Here is a 16,905-nt window from a genome sequence, read left to right as displayed (position 1 = left end):
ATGATCACCAATGAAGCTGTGACCAAGTGAGTCCGTGCGAAGAGGACGATGAAGAGTGACAAGGCTTTAATCTCAACTAGCTTGGGACATTCCAATAGGAAAAAGTGTGCATGATCCGGGTGAGCGGTTCCCCGACCTCAGAAGTGGACCGCCTTAGCACTACAATGAGGACCGGTTCCAAAAATTGGAACCGAGAACCGCCAATCGGTTCCATGGACCCGCCCGAGAACCGGACCGCCGGTCCGGTCCGGTTCTCCCGGGCGGGTCCATGGAACCGGTCTCAACAAGTTTTCCTAGACAAATAAAAAAAAAATCTGTGGACCAACATCGGATCAACAGAACAAAAGAAAAAGAACATAACTTTTCATACAATTCCTACACTATGATCGATTATATTAACCACGTCATCCATAAATCAAGTGGTTACTCATTAATTATTGAGAAAAATGACCAAGGTATCCCAACTACACAAGAGCTTCAGACATGATAACAAAATTTCTTCTTTTTTTAAATTTTTTTTGGTCAGATTTTTTTAATTAAAAATTAAAAAATTAAAATATATTATTATTATATTACCGGTCCGGTCCGGGTGGGCGGGTGGGCGGTTCCACACCGGGAACCGGGAACCGGCCCAAACAGTACCGGTTCCAAAAAATTGGAACCAGGAACCGGACCGGTTCCCTTGGGAACCACCGGTTCCGGTCCGGTTCCGGGCGGTTCCGGGCGGTCCGGGCGGGTCCCGGTTCTTTTGCACACCCCTAATTCCAATACCCACAATTCTTTAAGCTTCTTTGAGCTTCCTGTAATGATTAACCTCTGAAGGAGGTCACACTTAGTCACTATCAATAGGAGTTCATGTTCTTGAAGCTGAGATTGAGAAATTTGTAGCTTTAGCAAGTTTTTCAAGTTGGAAATGATTGACCTAGGTATTGTTGAGTTGAAATTGACAAGTTGTGGCTCCGGAAGCTGCGTGATAGATTGCAAGCAAGTTCCTATAAAATCGCCGACCCAGATTTGAGCTCTGAGCTCGACCACCTCTGTTAATGGACGTTACAAGGAACAAAGAAGAAAAAAAGCAGATAAGGATGATGAACAGTGACGAAAAATCCACTCAAGTAGACTACGTAAATGTTGGGGTGTGGTTCGTATTCCTCGTTAAGGGGCAGCACTCCCGCGAGAGGGCTTTATAGTTTGAGTTGATATTTTATTGATAGTTTAGATTGAAGCCCATAAATAACTATTATTACGTATGGATATTCTCTTTCTTTTATTTAGTGATTTGTTACTACCGCATCAGTTGCGGAGGTGGTATGTATTTTTTTACTCAAATCCAATCGCAAATGGACACGTGTCTGCTGATATGGAATAAAAGTAAAACATTTGCATCTGTTCACCCATGGAAGCTTCCCCTCCGTCGTGCTCTTGGTGGCCTCCATCTTCCTCCGTCGTCGCTCGTGACCGGCTCTGTCGTCCCTTGCAATCAGCTCGTGGTTGGCCCCGTCGACGGCCGAGCCACTCCTTTATCATCATGGCGGCTCGCAGTGGTTTTCCGTCCAGATCTGGACTAGAGTCGTGCCTCCAGATTTGGGATCCCGAAGGCCAAGGACAGAGCTCAAATATCAAGAAAAAAAACAGAGGAAGCCATCTTCTTGCAGTTGTCCCTTGTGGTCGGCCATGGCGACGAGCGAGGTCAAGATCTCGAAGGCATGGACAGAGCTCAAATATCGAGATTTGTCGTTCCTTGCCGTCGGCTTGTGGTCGGCCATGGATGAACGACAGAGACGATGCCTGAACGCGTTCGACCATGGATGAACGATGCCGACGAAGACCATGGACGAGCACCGACGATTTCGGCCATGGACGGCCAGATCTTGAGATCTGGAGAACGACGAGATGGAGAAAACAGAGGGAGCTGGCCATGCCCGCTTGGACGCATCGGTGGTCAGCTTGGTCATGGCGCCAGCGACTCTGCTGGTGGTGACGGCGTGGGAGGAGTGGAGGTCGGTCGGCTATGGACATAGGAGGAAGAAGAGATAGAGAGAGCTAAGAGGTGAAGAGATTTTTAAATTTTTTACTTAGATTCCACGTCAGCTATTGACATGGATTGATGGACACGTGTCAATATATTAGTGGATATACGTGAAAGTACGCCACATATAATGCTGATGTGGTGGTTACGAATTACTAAATATTTTCCCGTATCAAACACACGTACCTGGCATAACTTGTCAAACAATCAAAATCTAAAGAAATTATCTCGAACTGCCAAACCTCTTGCTCTTAGTTAAATATGTAGATATAGATATTTAGATATAGAAATAGATCAATGGACCCATCAATGGTCTAATAATATGATCCAAGCATAATGTCTGGATAAGTAGGGAAGGGATTATAAATTTGATAATGAGTTGTTTCGACTGAAACTTCTGTGTAGATGTGTTGAAGTTGCTGGTGGACCGCAAAATTGAAAATAAAAAAAGGCGAAGTACGGATCTAGGAGTTGTCCAGACGTATTTCACCATTTTATAAATGGGTAGTGAAAGTCAGAATGCAAATTATGCAAGCAAAAATGTTTAAATGCCCCCCAAAAGTTTGACAATGCCAATTTATGACGTCCTGCGTTTATCCAATAATGGAAAGAGCTATCACGAGCCTTCTTCTTCACAAGTTACTCATTTAAGTCGTACAAAAATCCCAAGAGTCGCCGCATCGTCCGACCCAAGATCGCCATGTCGACTCCGAATATCCACGTCCTTTTCTTCGCCATCTTCGCGAGCCTCCTCTCCTCGACATGCTGCGACATCGATCGGCCCCAGCACGACGTCGCGCTGTTCGTCTTCGGCGACTCCCTCAACGACGCGGGAACCAATAACTACATAAACACCACCGCGTCTTTCAGGGCAAACTTCCCTCCGTATGGCGAGACTTTCTTCCACTATCCGACCGGCAGATTCACCGACGGTCGCCTTATTGCTGATTTTATTGGTATGACTTCTCCATATTCTTGGTTTTTCTTCCCCCATGACTAATTGATTGCATAATCAAAATCTTTTTGGGTGATTCAGCTGAATATGCGAAGCTGCCACTGATTCCACCATATCTCCAGCTGGAGAACAACGAATTTGTGGGAGGGGCGAACTTTGCGTCTGGTGGAGCTGGTGTTCTACCTGATACTTACCAAGGATCTGTATGTCGAGCCTCCTCCTTCTATTTTTCTCTGATGCTTTTTCATATAACCCTTTTGGGTCGTCTTCCTTACTTTTGCTTCTTTAGGTGGTGGATCTCGGGACTCAGCTGAAGCAGTTTGTGAAACTGGTGAAGGGCCTGAGGAAGAAGCTGGGGGATGAGAAGGCGAAGAGAATAGTTTCAGAGGGCGTTTACATGATCAGCATCGGAGGCAACGATTACTTGACCCCTGTGCTCAACAATCCCACTCTGTTTCAGTCCATTTCCATGGAGGATTACGTGGGGATGGTGGTTGGCAACATTAGCACTGTGCTTGAGGTAAACATATATCTATTGATTCGGGTCCGTTTCTCGAGCAATACTTTGCATCATTCCAGTGCACATGAGCACATTTGATTTCATCTCACGTGGGGCTCATATGATTGGCATTTTATATCATATCACCGTTCTGGTGTATATGATGCCAAATAATTTATCTTATCTGGACCCATATGATTTGACAACTTAGAGATTGGATCCATGTGCGTCCCTAGCAGAGATGATAAATTCTTTGTAGGAGTTTATTTACTCGTAAGGTGTTCTAATTTTACTTAAAAGATGGGATTTTTATTGGATCCACAATTGGTAAGATTCAATTTTGGGTTATAGACACGCAGAAGAACTTAATTAAGAAGCTAACTTCAAATGCAAATATCATTCATCCAACAACGATGGATGTGTTAGGATATTATTACACTGACGTTATATTAGAGAACTATAGACAAATTTGGGTTAGCTGCTGTGCTCGTGAACCTTAGTCAACTTTATCCGTTTTGTCAATTTGATTCGCTGGCCCTATTATCTGCATAAACAAGTCCCACCGGGTTACCATTATTGAATGGATTTTGTTGACCAACGCATCTTCTTCTTTATAGTTTAGTGGGGGCCTGATTTTTTGTTTGATTCTGAGCAATTCCTTTGAAAATAGTTTTCCAGAACTAAAGTCGAATTAAGCAAACAAGCTTTCCACACTCAAGACACATAATATCCAATTTTCATTTTCGGTGACTTTATTCATTCTCTTGAAGAGTCGATCTTTCCGTCGTGACGAATAGGTATTCAATTGACGAGTGCTTCAAGGACACTTACTAAATAGACATAGAAGAAAACTTAACGATTTTCACTACAATAATTTTCCCCGTGTTTGTTGTAGTTATTGTTTTGAAAATTGAATTGTTATATATTAAGTAAACTTAACAAGCGCCTCAAGTTCTCTCATTTAATATAATCCTTCTAATAATGCACCCAAAAGAAAATTTTATTTCACTCTACGTTGAAGAGTTTTGAAGAGTGCCATGCCTTTTTTTGGCAGTGTGCAAGTAGTTGGCTTCATCATTTGTATTTTGCTCTTGTATGCCCCACATTGTATGTAAGCCTATGAATTAATATTTCTAAGTAGTTGGCAACAAATGGATCTTCGATTTTTCTTTTCTATTTTTTGCAGGGAATATATAAAGTTGGAGCAAGAAAATTTGGATTTTTTGCAATGCCACCACTTGGGTGCCTCCCGGCCGTCCGACTGGTCGGCGGAAACGGTTCTTGTTCGAGACCAGCCACCGAGCTAGTGAAGCTTCACAACGTGGCTCTTCCGGCGGCTCTCGCCAAGCTAGAGTCTCAGTTGCAAGGATTCAAGTACTCCCTCTTCGACTTGTACACTTCCTTGAATAAACGAATCCAATACCCATCAAAATATGGTCAGTCATTGGAATTATTGTTATGCCTTAAATTTGTTTTCTTGATTCTTAAGCACATTCTGGCGAGGAAGGATGTGGATTTCGCTAACCTCGCGAAATTAACTTCCAGGTTTCAAGGACGGGAAGACAGCATGCTGCGGCTCGGGTCCATATGGGGGGAATTATAGCTGCGGAGGCATGAGAGGGGTAAGAGAGTATTCATTGTGCCCTAATCCTGGGCAATACCTGTTCTTCGATTCCTACCATCCAAGCGAGAGGGCTTACCGGCAATTTGCGCAATTGATGTGGAATGGAAGTTCGCGCACTACCAAGCCTTATAACCTGGAAGCATTGTTTAAACACGGCAACATTTGAGTTTTTTCTTTTTTCAAAGTCTTGGGCAAACAATGGGAATCAAGCTTCATCTCATGAATAAATGAGGCATATTAGTGCGGTTTGATTTTGTGATTGCAATACTGTTGTAATAATGCGAACAATGGGAATCAAACTTCATTTCATGAACAAATGAGGCATGTTATTACGGTTTGATTATATGAGGATCAAATCAAAGCATATATCACATCAATGATCTATTCCATTGCCAGGATATTTAGAAGCCCGCCGGAAAATCCTACAAGTTTCCAATACTGATTTCGTTAAGGTTTTTGGTATGTGTGTGCGGTCTTGCAAATTACACGCAGTTTGTAGGGTTTTATTCGTTGTGCCCTAATCCTGGACAATACCTGTCCAACATTCCAGTATCTATCTGTAAAGCCATTGAACAGAAGGTTGCGTCCTTCTGGTGGAGAAATAGTGAATCTAAGTCAGGGCAGCATAGGAGGGGATAGGAGGAGCTAAAGAAAAGAGAAGACAGAGGTGGGCTCGGCTCTAGAGATCTTATCACATTCAACAACGCAATGTTGGGCAAACAAGTTTGGAGATTATCATGGAATTCATCAGCATTATAGAGCCAATTATTGAAGGAATATATTTTCCGCATGTCGACTCTTTGTAGGCACCAGGCAGGAATAGGGGTGCAGGCCTTCGTGCGGATGGCAAAGTTTGATGGTAAGTAGAGAAGGCATTTCTAATGAAGTGAGATGGTCCGCAGGAAAGGGGCAAGACACTGAAATTCGGGAGGATCGATGGCTGAAATAGGAGTGATTGTAGGACCAGGAAACCCCAAAGAGTAGCAAAGGTAATTAACAAAGAGGAGAACCAGTGGAAATCACAAATCCTACGCAACTTATTTGATGAGATTTTGACCGCTCCTTTGGAAAATAGCACAGAGAAAGACAAGCAGGTTTAGGTGCACAGTAAATCTGGGGATTATACAGGAAAACGTGGCTATAATCAACTATGCGCAGCAGCAAACCAGCAGAGTGTAAACCAAGCCTTATCATCCTACCAAACCCCCTAGATCTCTACGGTAAAATAGCTGGAATCTAAGAACATACCCGAAATCAAAATTTTTCTCTAGAATCTTTGCCAGAATGCATTGCCTTCAAAAGAGAACTTGTTCAAGAGAAAGATAATACCTGAGCCACTTTGTCCTCTGCCAAAAAATATACTGAATCCAGGGAGCATCTTCTTTTCATGTGTTGCTAGGCTCGTGCAGTGTGGGTCGCGTCGGAATTAAATCTCCAAGACACATTTCAAGGTGTTAATAGAATTGAAGATTGGGTGATTAACTGTGAAAAGGCAAAGCCAGACTCACCGAAGCTAGAAATCGTTGCCAGAGTGCTCTGGAATATCTGGAGAAGTAGAAATAACTTCGTGTTTCGTCAGCAACGAGTAGATTCGAGACAAATAGTAGCGGAAGCCATAGCCATGAACAAAAATTATTGGAGATGGAACCCGGGTGCCGAATAGCAAGCAAAGAAGAAGCAGAACTCACAAGTTGCTTGTTTCTAGATACTTTTTGCAGATATTATTATAAATGATGTTTATGGGAGCTAAATATGTCTTTTAATCATTTATCTCTATAGCCTTTTGGGTCTATATGCCAATATAGTCCTGGTCACAAACTCTCCTTTTGTCATTGCTTCATTGACTTTCATTTTATCGGCTGTATCAAGCACACCGACGTCGCATAATTTGCCAAACTATCAAAGCCTAAAGAAACCATCTCGAACGGTCACACCTCTCAGCTCTTAAGCTTAATTTACCTAGTTCGGGGCCCACATCGCACAAATAAAAATTTAGGGACAATATTGTATATTGAATTAAAATTTACGGATCATTCGTGTTGTTGTTACTCCGATATGAAATGTCATATCTGGATTATTGTTTTAATTAACCGTTCAATGTGGTTTCATCTGATTCGTTCATGAGATTACAAAGGTGCTTATGGCTGGTTATGAGGAGGCAGTTGGTTTGTCAATTCTCACAGGTCACATTGTGTCAAATCATGTCAAATTCAAGCCTATGGAAGAGCACGTAAATGTAACTTGGGTGGCAATTTTCCTGGACACGATTATGAAAGAACTCGACATTTTTGTCATTATTGCGCCTTTTCTTCATTTCGTCAATTCTATTTTCGGAGCATGGAGATTCCGACTTCCCATCTATTAAAATAAGTTCCGCATTGGCTAAATACATAATTTTTCTAGGTATTTGGTGTCTCCTTTTTCTTATCGACTTAACATGTCGAAACGAGAATTCATTATACTGTTAGAAATTGTCCATAATCCTAAGTACGTAAGGACTCATTCCGTATATCTTATAACGCTCGGAACAAATAATATATAATATATATATATATATAGAGAGAGAGAGAGAGAGAGAGAGAGGCAATAAGTATGGTAACATTTATGGGCGTCTTTGCAATTTTGCCGTTTGAATTCTACAGACCAACAAAATCATGATTCATCGATGGAACTTGCCAAATTCTTACTGTCGAACTCAATCAGCGACCCCAAAAACACCCGACATAATAAGATATCCAGGCCGTCGCTAGGGCCTATTTATATATATCGAGAAATAAGCACAAGGAGCTCCAACTAAGTACAAGTACACCATAAACAAATGCACTTTTTCTAAGGAACTACACATGAGTGGCCCAATTGATTAAAGTCACAAAAGAGAAAAAGCAACAGTAAAGTACTCCCATTAAAGAAGGTGGCAAATAGTAATACACTCATTACGAATTTACGATTACATTATTTATTATTATTTTTTTAATTTCACTCCCTTTTATTTATTTATATATTTTTTGCTATATTTTAAAAAATCTAATAAATATCCCTCACTCTTCCTCTCATTGCCGCTCCCCACAGTCCTCCTGTCAAAACTCTCATTGCCGACCTCACGTAACTTGCTCAAGTATTGCCAATGAGGTTGCAAAGCTTCACAACATAGCTCTCATTTCAATTCTCAAAAAGCTGGAGACTCGGGTACGAGGATTCAAGTACTCCTGCTTTGACTTCTCCAATTCAACCCGGGATAGAATCCGAAACCCATCGAAATATGGTCAGTAATGCAAGTCTTTATAACCTTGATTATGCTTACGTATTTATATAGACAGTGAAAAGTCATAGGATCTATTCTTCTACAAATAATTTCAGGCTTCGAGAAGGTGAAAAGGGCATGTTGTGGATCGGGCTCGTACAGGGCAAACCCCAATTTCGGAGGCAAGAGAGGAGTGAAAGAATATTCATTGTGCTCTTTCACATAATGCCGCGTCAAGGAATCCAGATCATCATGACCCTACGTTCCGGCTTCCAAAGGCCGTCTCGAGAAATTATTGTTCTTCGATAACCATCTGATTGAAAGGGCCAATCAACAGCTTGCCGATCCATGTGGAATGGAAGTTCAAGTGTAATCGGGCCTTATAACATAGAAAAATTGTTCAAAGTTGGGCAAATTTGAACTTTTTCTTGGTCCCTTGAGTAGATAAAGGTAATTGAGCGTTGACAATTAAATTCATTTGACCAATTTATCCCTTGATTCTATGCTTTTAGATTAATTTTGAGGGACAAAACACAGGAATGATTTACAATGAAATGTCAATTATCTCTCTCACCGTAATGAACACTTAAGAAAAAAGATTGAAGATTGTGGGGGCACTGTAACATTAATCGATTTCATTATGCAGCCCACTAAGTTCATCGTCGAGATGGAAAGAGTATGGGCCCCTCTTAACCTCTTAACCAAAGGCTTCCCTTGAATTCTTGGTATCCGGTTAAAAAGTAACTTCACCAAAGGAAATGAGTTGTCACTCCTATAAGGGCCTCCGCGGCATGTCCGTTTGATATACAGGGACGGCGTGCTCCATGGATGCATTCTTTATTTTAATGAGACGGTGCTCGCACGCCTTGCGCCGCCAATTTCCATGTATCTTTGTCTTCTCTAGGGAGAGGGAATATCTTCTTGAATTTTTACATCCCAATGATCCCGAGATCCGGACAATAACTGAGTGAAGCTTTTCAAGGTCATGCTTAGGTTCAATGATCTCACATTGTGGGCTTACGAGTTATTGCATTGATTGAATAACTCTCATACAACCTTCAATAGAACGAAGCAATTTAAGCCCGTTAGCCTCAAGTTAGTCGTGATCAGAAGCATACCAAATCGAGCTAGAGAGGGTTTCGTAGGGGGAGCAGCCTTCGGAGATACGAGATGGTTTTACATACTTTGAACTCCGATGTCTAGATATAGGCTGTTGTGCCAGCAAATAAGTCCCGCTTCGACCTTAAAATAACGGGACACTCTTTATAATGTTAGCTCGTGAGTGAGCCGCGATCAGAGCGAGGCTCAGGGCGAGGCCGCCACCAGATGATGTTAGCCGGTAGTGCGAACCATGTGAGCACGTGATTTGTCAACGTGGGCCTCTGGATAAGTACTAGAAAGCGACAATAAATTGGTTGGAGACTTGTCTCCTTCGGCGAAAGCCTTCATGCGAAAAAAAGAATACATTGTCGGACCCCGACTTTGTCTAGACGAATCTCCCACGTTCCTCCAATGGATCTCTCAAGTTCATGAGTCCCGTTCAATGCGGGGACAAAAGACTTTGTAACAGATACTTTTATCACCATATTTTTCCATACATATGTACCAACCTAAAGAGGACGATCATCATCCAACACAGGTCATCATGTCGACTCCGACTCTCCACATCATTCTCTTCGCTATTCTCGTAAGCCTCTTCGTCTCGACTCGCTGCGATCATCAATCTCGGAAAGATGTCGCTTTGTTCATCTTCGGTGACTCCATTAATGACGCAGGGACCAACAACTACATAAACACCACTGCACGTTTCAGAGCAAATTTTCCTCCTTATGGCGAGACATTTTTCTGCTATCCCACTGGCAGATTCTCCGACGGTCGTCTCATCGTCGATTTTATTGGTAACTTCTTTTTTGCCGGGTAACTTGTACACAGATTCTATTTATTTCCTCATAAGTTACTGCTTAATTTATCTGTTGTTCTATTTTGTTTTTGTTAATTTTCTTTGGTTATCCAGCTGAATATGCAAATCTGCCGCTGATTCCACCATATCTCCAAATGAAAGATGGTGAATTCATGGGAGGTGCGAATTTCGCATCCGCCGGAGCTGGTGCTTTGGTTGACACTTACAAAGGATTTGTATGTCTCTTATTTATATATTTATTTGGCTCGAAGCTTTAATTAACACGAATATTTCCACTTTTTGAGACTGCAAGGAAGATGAGAAATGAATAAGTTCGCGCTGTTGACTTATCAGGTGGTGGATTTGAAGATGCAGCTGAAGCAGCTTCAACAACTAGAGAAGAAGCTGAGGAAGGACATGGGGAGCGAGAGGGCGAAGAGGATAATCAAGGAGGGTGTTTACTTGATTAGCATCGGAAGCAATGATTGCTTTCTCTTCTTTAATCCTGCTCTGTTTCAGTCCATTTCCATGGAAGATTACGTGGGGATGGTGATCGGAAACATCACCACTGTGCTCAAGGTACGAAACCACAAGATTTCCAACATCCACCTGTTTTAATATTTTCTAAAAGTTTAAATTTATAGAAGAGAGTGTGATTTAATATTTTAAATATTCTAACAACGTCCATTTTCGAGAGAGTATTATCTAATTTCATGTAAAAGTAGGTCTTATGAGCCTCGTGATTTCTGGCAATTTCTGGCTTAAATGAACACGATTCGACAGCTCTATTTACAAAAGCCAATGTGTATACATAAACTCGAAAATGAAATGAATTCGAATTATATGATCTTTAAGCATGCTCAATAAAGATATGTTGCATTGACACGACTAAACATGAGTGCTTAATCTAGATTGACAAGTGAGTACGAAAGCTGACCCTTAAGCACATTCTCAATGTAATTCTTTCTCGTTCTCTTGTCCATATGCCATGATTTGATATCCAACTAAGATCTATTATATCATTTAGTTGATTGTCCTCTATATTGCTCCGCGTGCAGTACAAACATAGAATTGTGCAAATATTTCGGTTTCTTTTCATTCGACGGTAAGTTGGTATTTGAGCGTATCTCGACTTGTTCATCTCTTCGGGAGATCTCAAAGGCACATTCCGCTTACCCCCTATATAGTGTGTGTTTGCAAGGGAACTGTCTTGCTCTGGCCTTGCAATAATTAGGCTTGCTAAACATCTGGTAATCGTTGTGGCATTTCAAGGGGATGATTTGGCTTTCTGATTTTTCTTTTCAGGGAATATATGAAGTAGGAGGAAGAAAATTTGCAATGATTGGAATAGGGCAACTTGGGTGTGTGCCAAGCAAGAGAGCATTGACCAGAAATGGTGCTTGCGCAGGCGAAGCCAACAAGATCGCAAAGCTTCACAACGTTGCTCTTACTTCAATTCTGGCAAAACTGGAGACTCAACTCCAAGGATTCGAGTACTCCTACTTCGACTTCTACACTTCAGGCAGTGAGAGAATCCAATACCCATCAAAATATGGTAAGTTATCTATGCTGTGATGCTATGGCACTAAACTAAAGCGTCATTGCTTCTATACCACTTGTGGATTTGTGCCTTTTTCATCGCTCGTGTACAGAATAGAAGTCCTTATCTTAAAAATGTGAAATCGATTCAGGTTTTAAGGAAGCGAAAACCGCGTGTTGTGGTCCGGGTCTTTATAAGGCTAATTCGACCTGTGGAGGCCAGAGAGGAGTGAAGGAATACTCATTATGCCGTCATCCTGAGAAGTACGTGTTCTTTGATTCCGGCCATCCAAGTGACAAGGCTAACCGACAATATGCGCAGTTGATGTGGAATGGGAGTATGAGTGTAGTTAGACCTCGCAACCTGAAAGCATTGTTCAAAGCATGAGGGCGCTTGATTCTCTCTCTTTTTTCCCTGAAATCGTGGGTAAATAATCACATCCCGCTTAAACATCATATTATGAATAACGAGAGATGATGTTGGATTGATTGTATAGTTGCACTTCTGTTAAAGAATGAGGATGTGCAAATGAGCCCTAGTATTGCTCAAACTTCGACGCACTTGAATTCCTTGAATGTTTTGGGAAAAGTTCGAATAAACGAGATTCAATATCGCTTTGGTTCTATGCTTTTAACTACGATTTTAGGGCCCGCGGCACAATGTTCTTAAGATGAGGTCAAACGTGAAAGAACTGAAAGTAAGAAAAGGAAGAGGGAAGAGAGTTAATCACATTATACAGCCCATTAAGTTATGGGCCGCATTGGTTGTCCATTCATTCCTACGAGATGGACCGAGTCTAGGCCCACCAATTGTATATTAGAAAGGATAACATCATAAGAGAAATAATAAGTATATTAAGATTGACCTACAAAATTAGTACACTGACCGATCAGACAGACTGTTATTGGGTATGTGTGACCCCGTCGAGATATTGATCTAGTGGACTAGGTAGGTTGTTTAGCATTGCACTTCTGAAAATGGTGGGCTTTCTAGTCCTCTTCAAATTAGTACCTTACATCTATGACCCACTTAATGCATCGATCGCTCTTTTGTTAGTGCTTCATTGGCTGTTTTTTGTTCATCATTGGCTGTATTATATACACGTACCTCGCATAACTTGCCGAACGATCAAAATCTAAAGAAACTATCTCAAATAGTCAAACCTCTTGCCCTTAGTTTAATGTATGTAGATATAGATATTTAGATATAGAAATATATCAATGGACCCATCAAAACAATACGCCAAAAGACAAATCGTGAGGCTCGGTATGGGACGGGTGAAAGCGGACAATACCTCAGTGAGTTAATCAACGGATGTGATAGTCCCAAATCACTTTTTCTCTCTTCTTCTCGTGTATCTTTGTCTTATCTAGGGAGAGGGAATACCTTAGGGAAGTTTTACATCCCCGATGATCCCGAGATTTGGATAAGGATTGAGATGAAGCCTTTCAAGGACATGCACAGCTCCGATGATCTCACATTTTAGGCTTACGAGTTATTGCATTGATTGAATAACTCTCATGCAACCTCCAATGGAACAAAGCATTTTAGGCTCGTTAGCCTGAAGTTAGTCGTGATCAGAAGCACACTAAATCGCGCTTGAGAGGGTTTCGTAGGGGGAGCAGCCTTCGGAGATACATCTGAACTCCAATGTCTAGATATAGGCTGTTATGCCAGCAGATAAGTCCCGCTTCGGCCTTAATCTAACAGGACACTTTTTATGATGTTGGCGCGTGAGTGAGCCGCGATCAGAGCGAGGCCCAGGTTGAGGCTGCCTCCAGATGGTGTTAGCCGGTAGTGTGAATCATGTAAGCATGTGATTTGTCAGCGTGGGCCTCTGGATAAGTACTAGAAAGCGACAATAAATTGGTTGGAGACTTGTCTCCTGACGAAAGCCTTCTTGCGAATAAAAGTAAGAACACATGGTCGGACTCCGACTTGTCCAGACGTATCTCCCACGTTTCTCCAATTTCTCTCCCAAGATCAAATGTCCTGTTCAATGCATGGACTGAAGACTTTGTAACAAATACTTTTATCACCATATTTGTCCATATATATGTGCCAACCTAACATGATGCAACACGGATAATCATGTCGACTCCCACTGTCCACATCATTCTCTTCGCTGTTTTTGCAAGCCTCTTCGTCTCAACTCGCTGCGACCATCAATCTCAGAAAGATGCCGCTCTGTTCATCTTCGGCGACTCCATTAACGACGCAGGGACCAACAACTACATAAACACCACTGCAGGTTTCAGAGCAAATTTTCCTCCTTACGGCGAGACATTTTTCCGCTATCCCACTGGAAGATTCTCCGACGGTCGTCTCATCGTCGATTTTATCGGTAACTTCATTTTGGCCGGGTGTAACTTGTACACAGATTCTATTTATTTCCTCATAAGTTACTGCTTAATTTATTTGTTGTTCTATTTTGTTTTTCTTTTTCTTTTGGTTATGCAGCTGAATATGCAAATCTGCCGCTGATTCCACCATATCTCCAAATGAAAGATGGTGAATTCATGGGAGGGGCGAATTTCGCATCCGGTGGAGCTGGTGCTTTGGTTGACACTTACAAGGGATATGTATGTTTCTTAGTCATCTATTTCTTTAATTTTTTTTTCTCGAAGCTTTGATTAACATGAATATTTCCACTTTTTGAGACTGCAAGAAAGATGGGAAATGAATAAGTTCGTGTTGTTGACTTATCAGGTGGTGGATTTGAAGATGCAGCTGAAGCAGCTTGAACAACTAGAGATGAAGCTGAGGAAGGAGATGGGGAGCGAGAAGGCGAAGAGGATAATCAAGGAGGGTGTCTACTTGATTAGCATCGGAACCAATGATTACTCTCTCTTTCTTAATCCTGCTCTGTTTCGGTCCATTTCCATGGAAGAGTACGTGGGGATGGTGATCGGAAACATCACCACTGTGCTCAAGGTGCGAAACCACAAGAATTCCATTGCCCACCGTTTTAATATTTTACTAAAGCCAATATGTATACACAAACTCAAAAATGAAACGAATTCGAATTACATGATCTTTAAGCGTGCTCAATAGAGATATATTGCATTGACACGACTAAACATGAGTGCTTAATCCGAATTGACAAGTGAGTATGAAATCCGACCCTTAAGTACATTCTAAGTGTAATTCTTTCTCATTCTCTTGTCCATGTGCCATGATTTCATATCCAACTAAGATCTATTATATCATTTAGTTGATTGTTCTTTATATAGCTCCGTGTGCAGCACATGGATAGAATTGTGCAAATATTTTGGTGTCTTTTTATTGGACGGTAAGTTGGTATCTTAGTGTATCTCGACCTGTTCATCTCTTCGAGAGATCTCAAAGGCGCACTCCGCTGTACACATACCCTACATAGTGTGTGTTTGCAAGGGAACTTTCTTGCTCTGGCCTCGCAATAATTAGGCTTGCTAAACATCTGGAAATTGTTATGGCATTTCAAGGGGATGATTTGGCTTTCTGATTTTTCTTTTCAGGGAATATATGAAGTAGGAGGAAGAAAATTTGCAATGATTGGGATAGGGAAATTTGGGTGTGCGCCAAGCAGGAGAGCATTGACCAGAAATGGTGCTTGCTCAGGCGAAGCCAACAAGATCGCAAAGCTTCACAACGTTGCTCTTACTTCAATTCTTGCAAAACTGGAGACACAACTACATGGATTCCAGTACTCCTACTTCGACTACTACACTTCAGGCAGTGAGAGAATCCAATACCCATCAAAATACGGTAAGTTATCTATGCTGTGATGCTGTGGGCACTAAACTTAAGCGTCGTTGCTTCTATACCACTCGTGGATTTGTGCCTTCTACATCGCTCATGTACTGAATGGAAGTCCTTATTTTCAACATGTGAAATCGATTCAGGTTTTAAGGAAGCGAAAACCGCGTGCTGTGGTTCGGGTCCTTATAGGGGTAATTTTACCTGTGGAGGCCAGAGAGGAGTGAAGGAATACTCACTATGTCGTCATCCTGAAGAGCACGTGTTCTTTGATTCTGGCCATTCAAGTGAGAGGGCTAACCGACAATATGCGCGGTTGATGTGGAAGGGGAGTCTGAGTGTAATCAGACCTCGCAATCTGAAAGCATTGTTCAAGCATGAGGGCGCTTGATTCTCTCTCTTTTTTCCCTGAAATCGTGGGTAAATAATCACATCTCACTTGAACATCATATTATGAATAACGAGGGATGATGTTGGATTGATTGTATAATTGCACTTTTGTTAAAGAACGAGGATGTTCAAATGAGCCCTAGTATTGCTCAAACGTCAACGCACTTGAATTCCTTAAATGTTTTGGTAAAAGTTCGAATAAATCAGGTTCAATATCGCTTTGTTTCTATGCTTTTAACTACGATTTTAGGGCCCGCGGCACAGTATTCTTAAGATGAGGTCAAACGTGAAAGAACTGAAAGTAAGAAAAAGAAGAGGGAAGAGAGTTAATCACATTATGCAGCCCATTAAGTTATAGGCCGCATTGGTTATCCATTCATTCCTACGAGATGGACCGAGCTTAGGCCTACCAATGTATTTTAGAAAGGATAACATTATAAAAGAAATAAGAAGTATATTAAGATTGATCTACAAAATTAGTATGCTAATCTATCTGATAGACTGGTATTGGGTATTGAATGTGTGACCCATTCAAGATATCGATCTCGTGGACTAGGTTTAGGTTGCTTGCCATGGCTCTTTTGAAAATGGTGGGCTTTCTGGTTCTCTTCGAATTAGTACCTTACATATGTGACCTACTACTTAATGCATCGATCCCTCTTTCTGTTGGTGCTTGCTTGGCTGTTTATTGTTCATCATTGGCTGTATTATGTACACGTATCTCACATAACTTGCCGAATGATCAAAATCTAAAGAAACTATCTCGAACTGTCAAACCTCTTGCTCTTAGTTTAATGTATGTAGAACTAGATATTTAGATAGAGAAATTGATCAATGGACCCAATGGTCTAATAATATGATCCAAGCATAATCTCTGAAATTGTTCCGGGCCTTACAATTTGGAAAGCTGCTCTGGGGCGGGAGTCTGGATGTAGTGGGCCTCACAATTTGGAAACTCTGTTCTTATTGAAGCCTTTTGTGATCTGTCA

At 41.5% G+C, this 16,905-nt stretch overlaps 1 protein-coding gene across 3 annotated transcripts in view; it reads left to right on the top strand.

Annotated features, from left to right (window-relative positions):
* The first annotated feature begins 2,577 nt into the window (after positions 1–2,577).
* LOC115686275 (GDSL esterase/lipase 4-like) overlaps positions 2,578–16,905 on the top strand; it is a 32,522-nt gene continuing 18,194 nt past the window's right edge. The window contains exons 1-8 of one of the 3 annotated variants that reach the window (XM_056314099.1): positions 2,578–2,985; positions 10,363–10,484; positions 10,603–10,827; positions 11,554–11,803; positions 14,249–14,370; positions 14,498–14,722; positions 15,286–15,535; positions 15,673–16,131. In XM_056314099.1, coding sequence (XP_056170074.1) covers positions 2,730–2,985; positions 10,363–10,484; positions 10,603–10,827; positions 11,554–11,803; positions 14,249–14,370; positions 14,498–14,722; positions 15,286–15,535; positions 15,673–15,917 — 1,695 coding nt within the window. In that variant the 5' untranslated portion in view covers positions 2,578–2,729 and the 3' untranslated portion in view covers positions 15,918–16,131. Of the gene's footprint in view, positions 2,986–3,065; positions 3,188–3,273; positions 3,505–4,669; positions 4,920–9,863; positions 10,247–10,362; positions 10,485–10,602; positions 10,828–11,553; positions 11,804–14,248; positions 14,371–14,497; positions 14,723–15,285; positions 15,536–15,672; positions 16,132–16,905 lie in introns of those variants that run through there. The other 2 variants (XM_056314098.1, XM_056314100.1) reach the window with 2 other exon arrangements.

The sequence above is a fragment of the Syzygium oleosum genome, unplaced genomic scaffold, assembly GCF_021117445.2.
Source record: "Syzygium oleosum isolate NSW1041296 unplaced genomic scaffold, Sole_v2.1 Sole_v2.08, whole genome shotgun sequence".
NCBI classification, from domain to species: domain Eukaryota; kingdom Viridiplantae; phylum Streptophyta; class Magnoliopsida; order Myrtales; family Myrtaceae; genus Syzygium; species Syzygium oleosum.
This window is presented reverse-complemented; position numbering and strand designations above follow the sequence as displayed.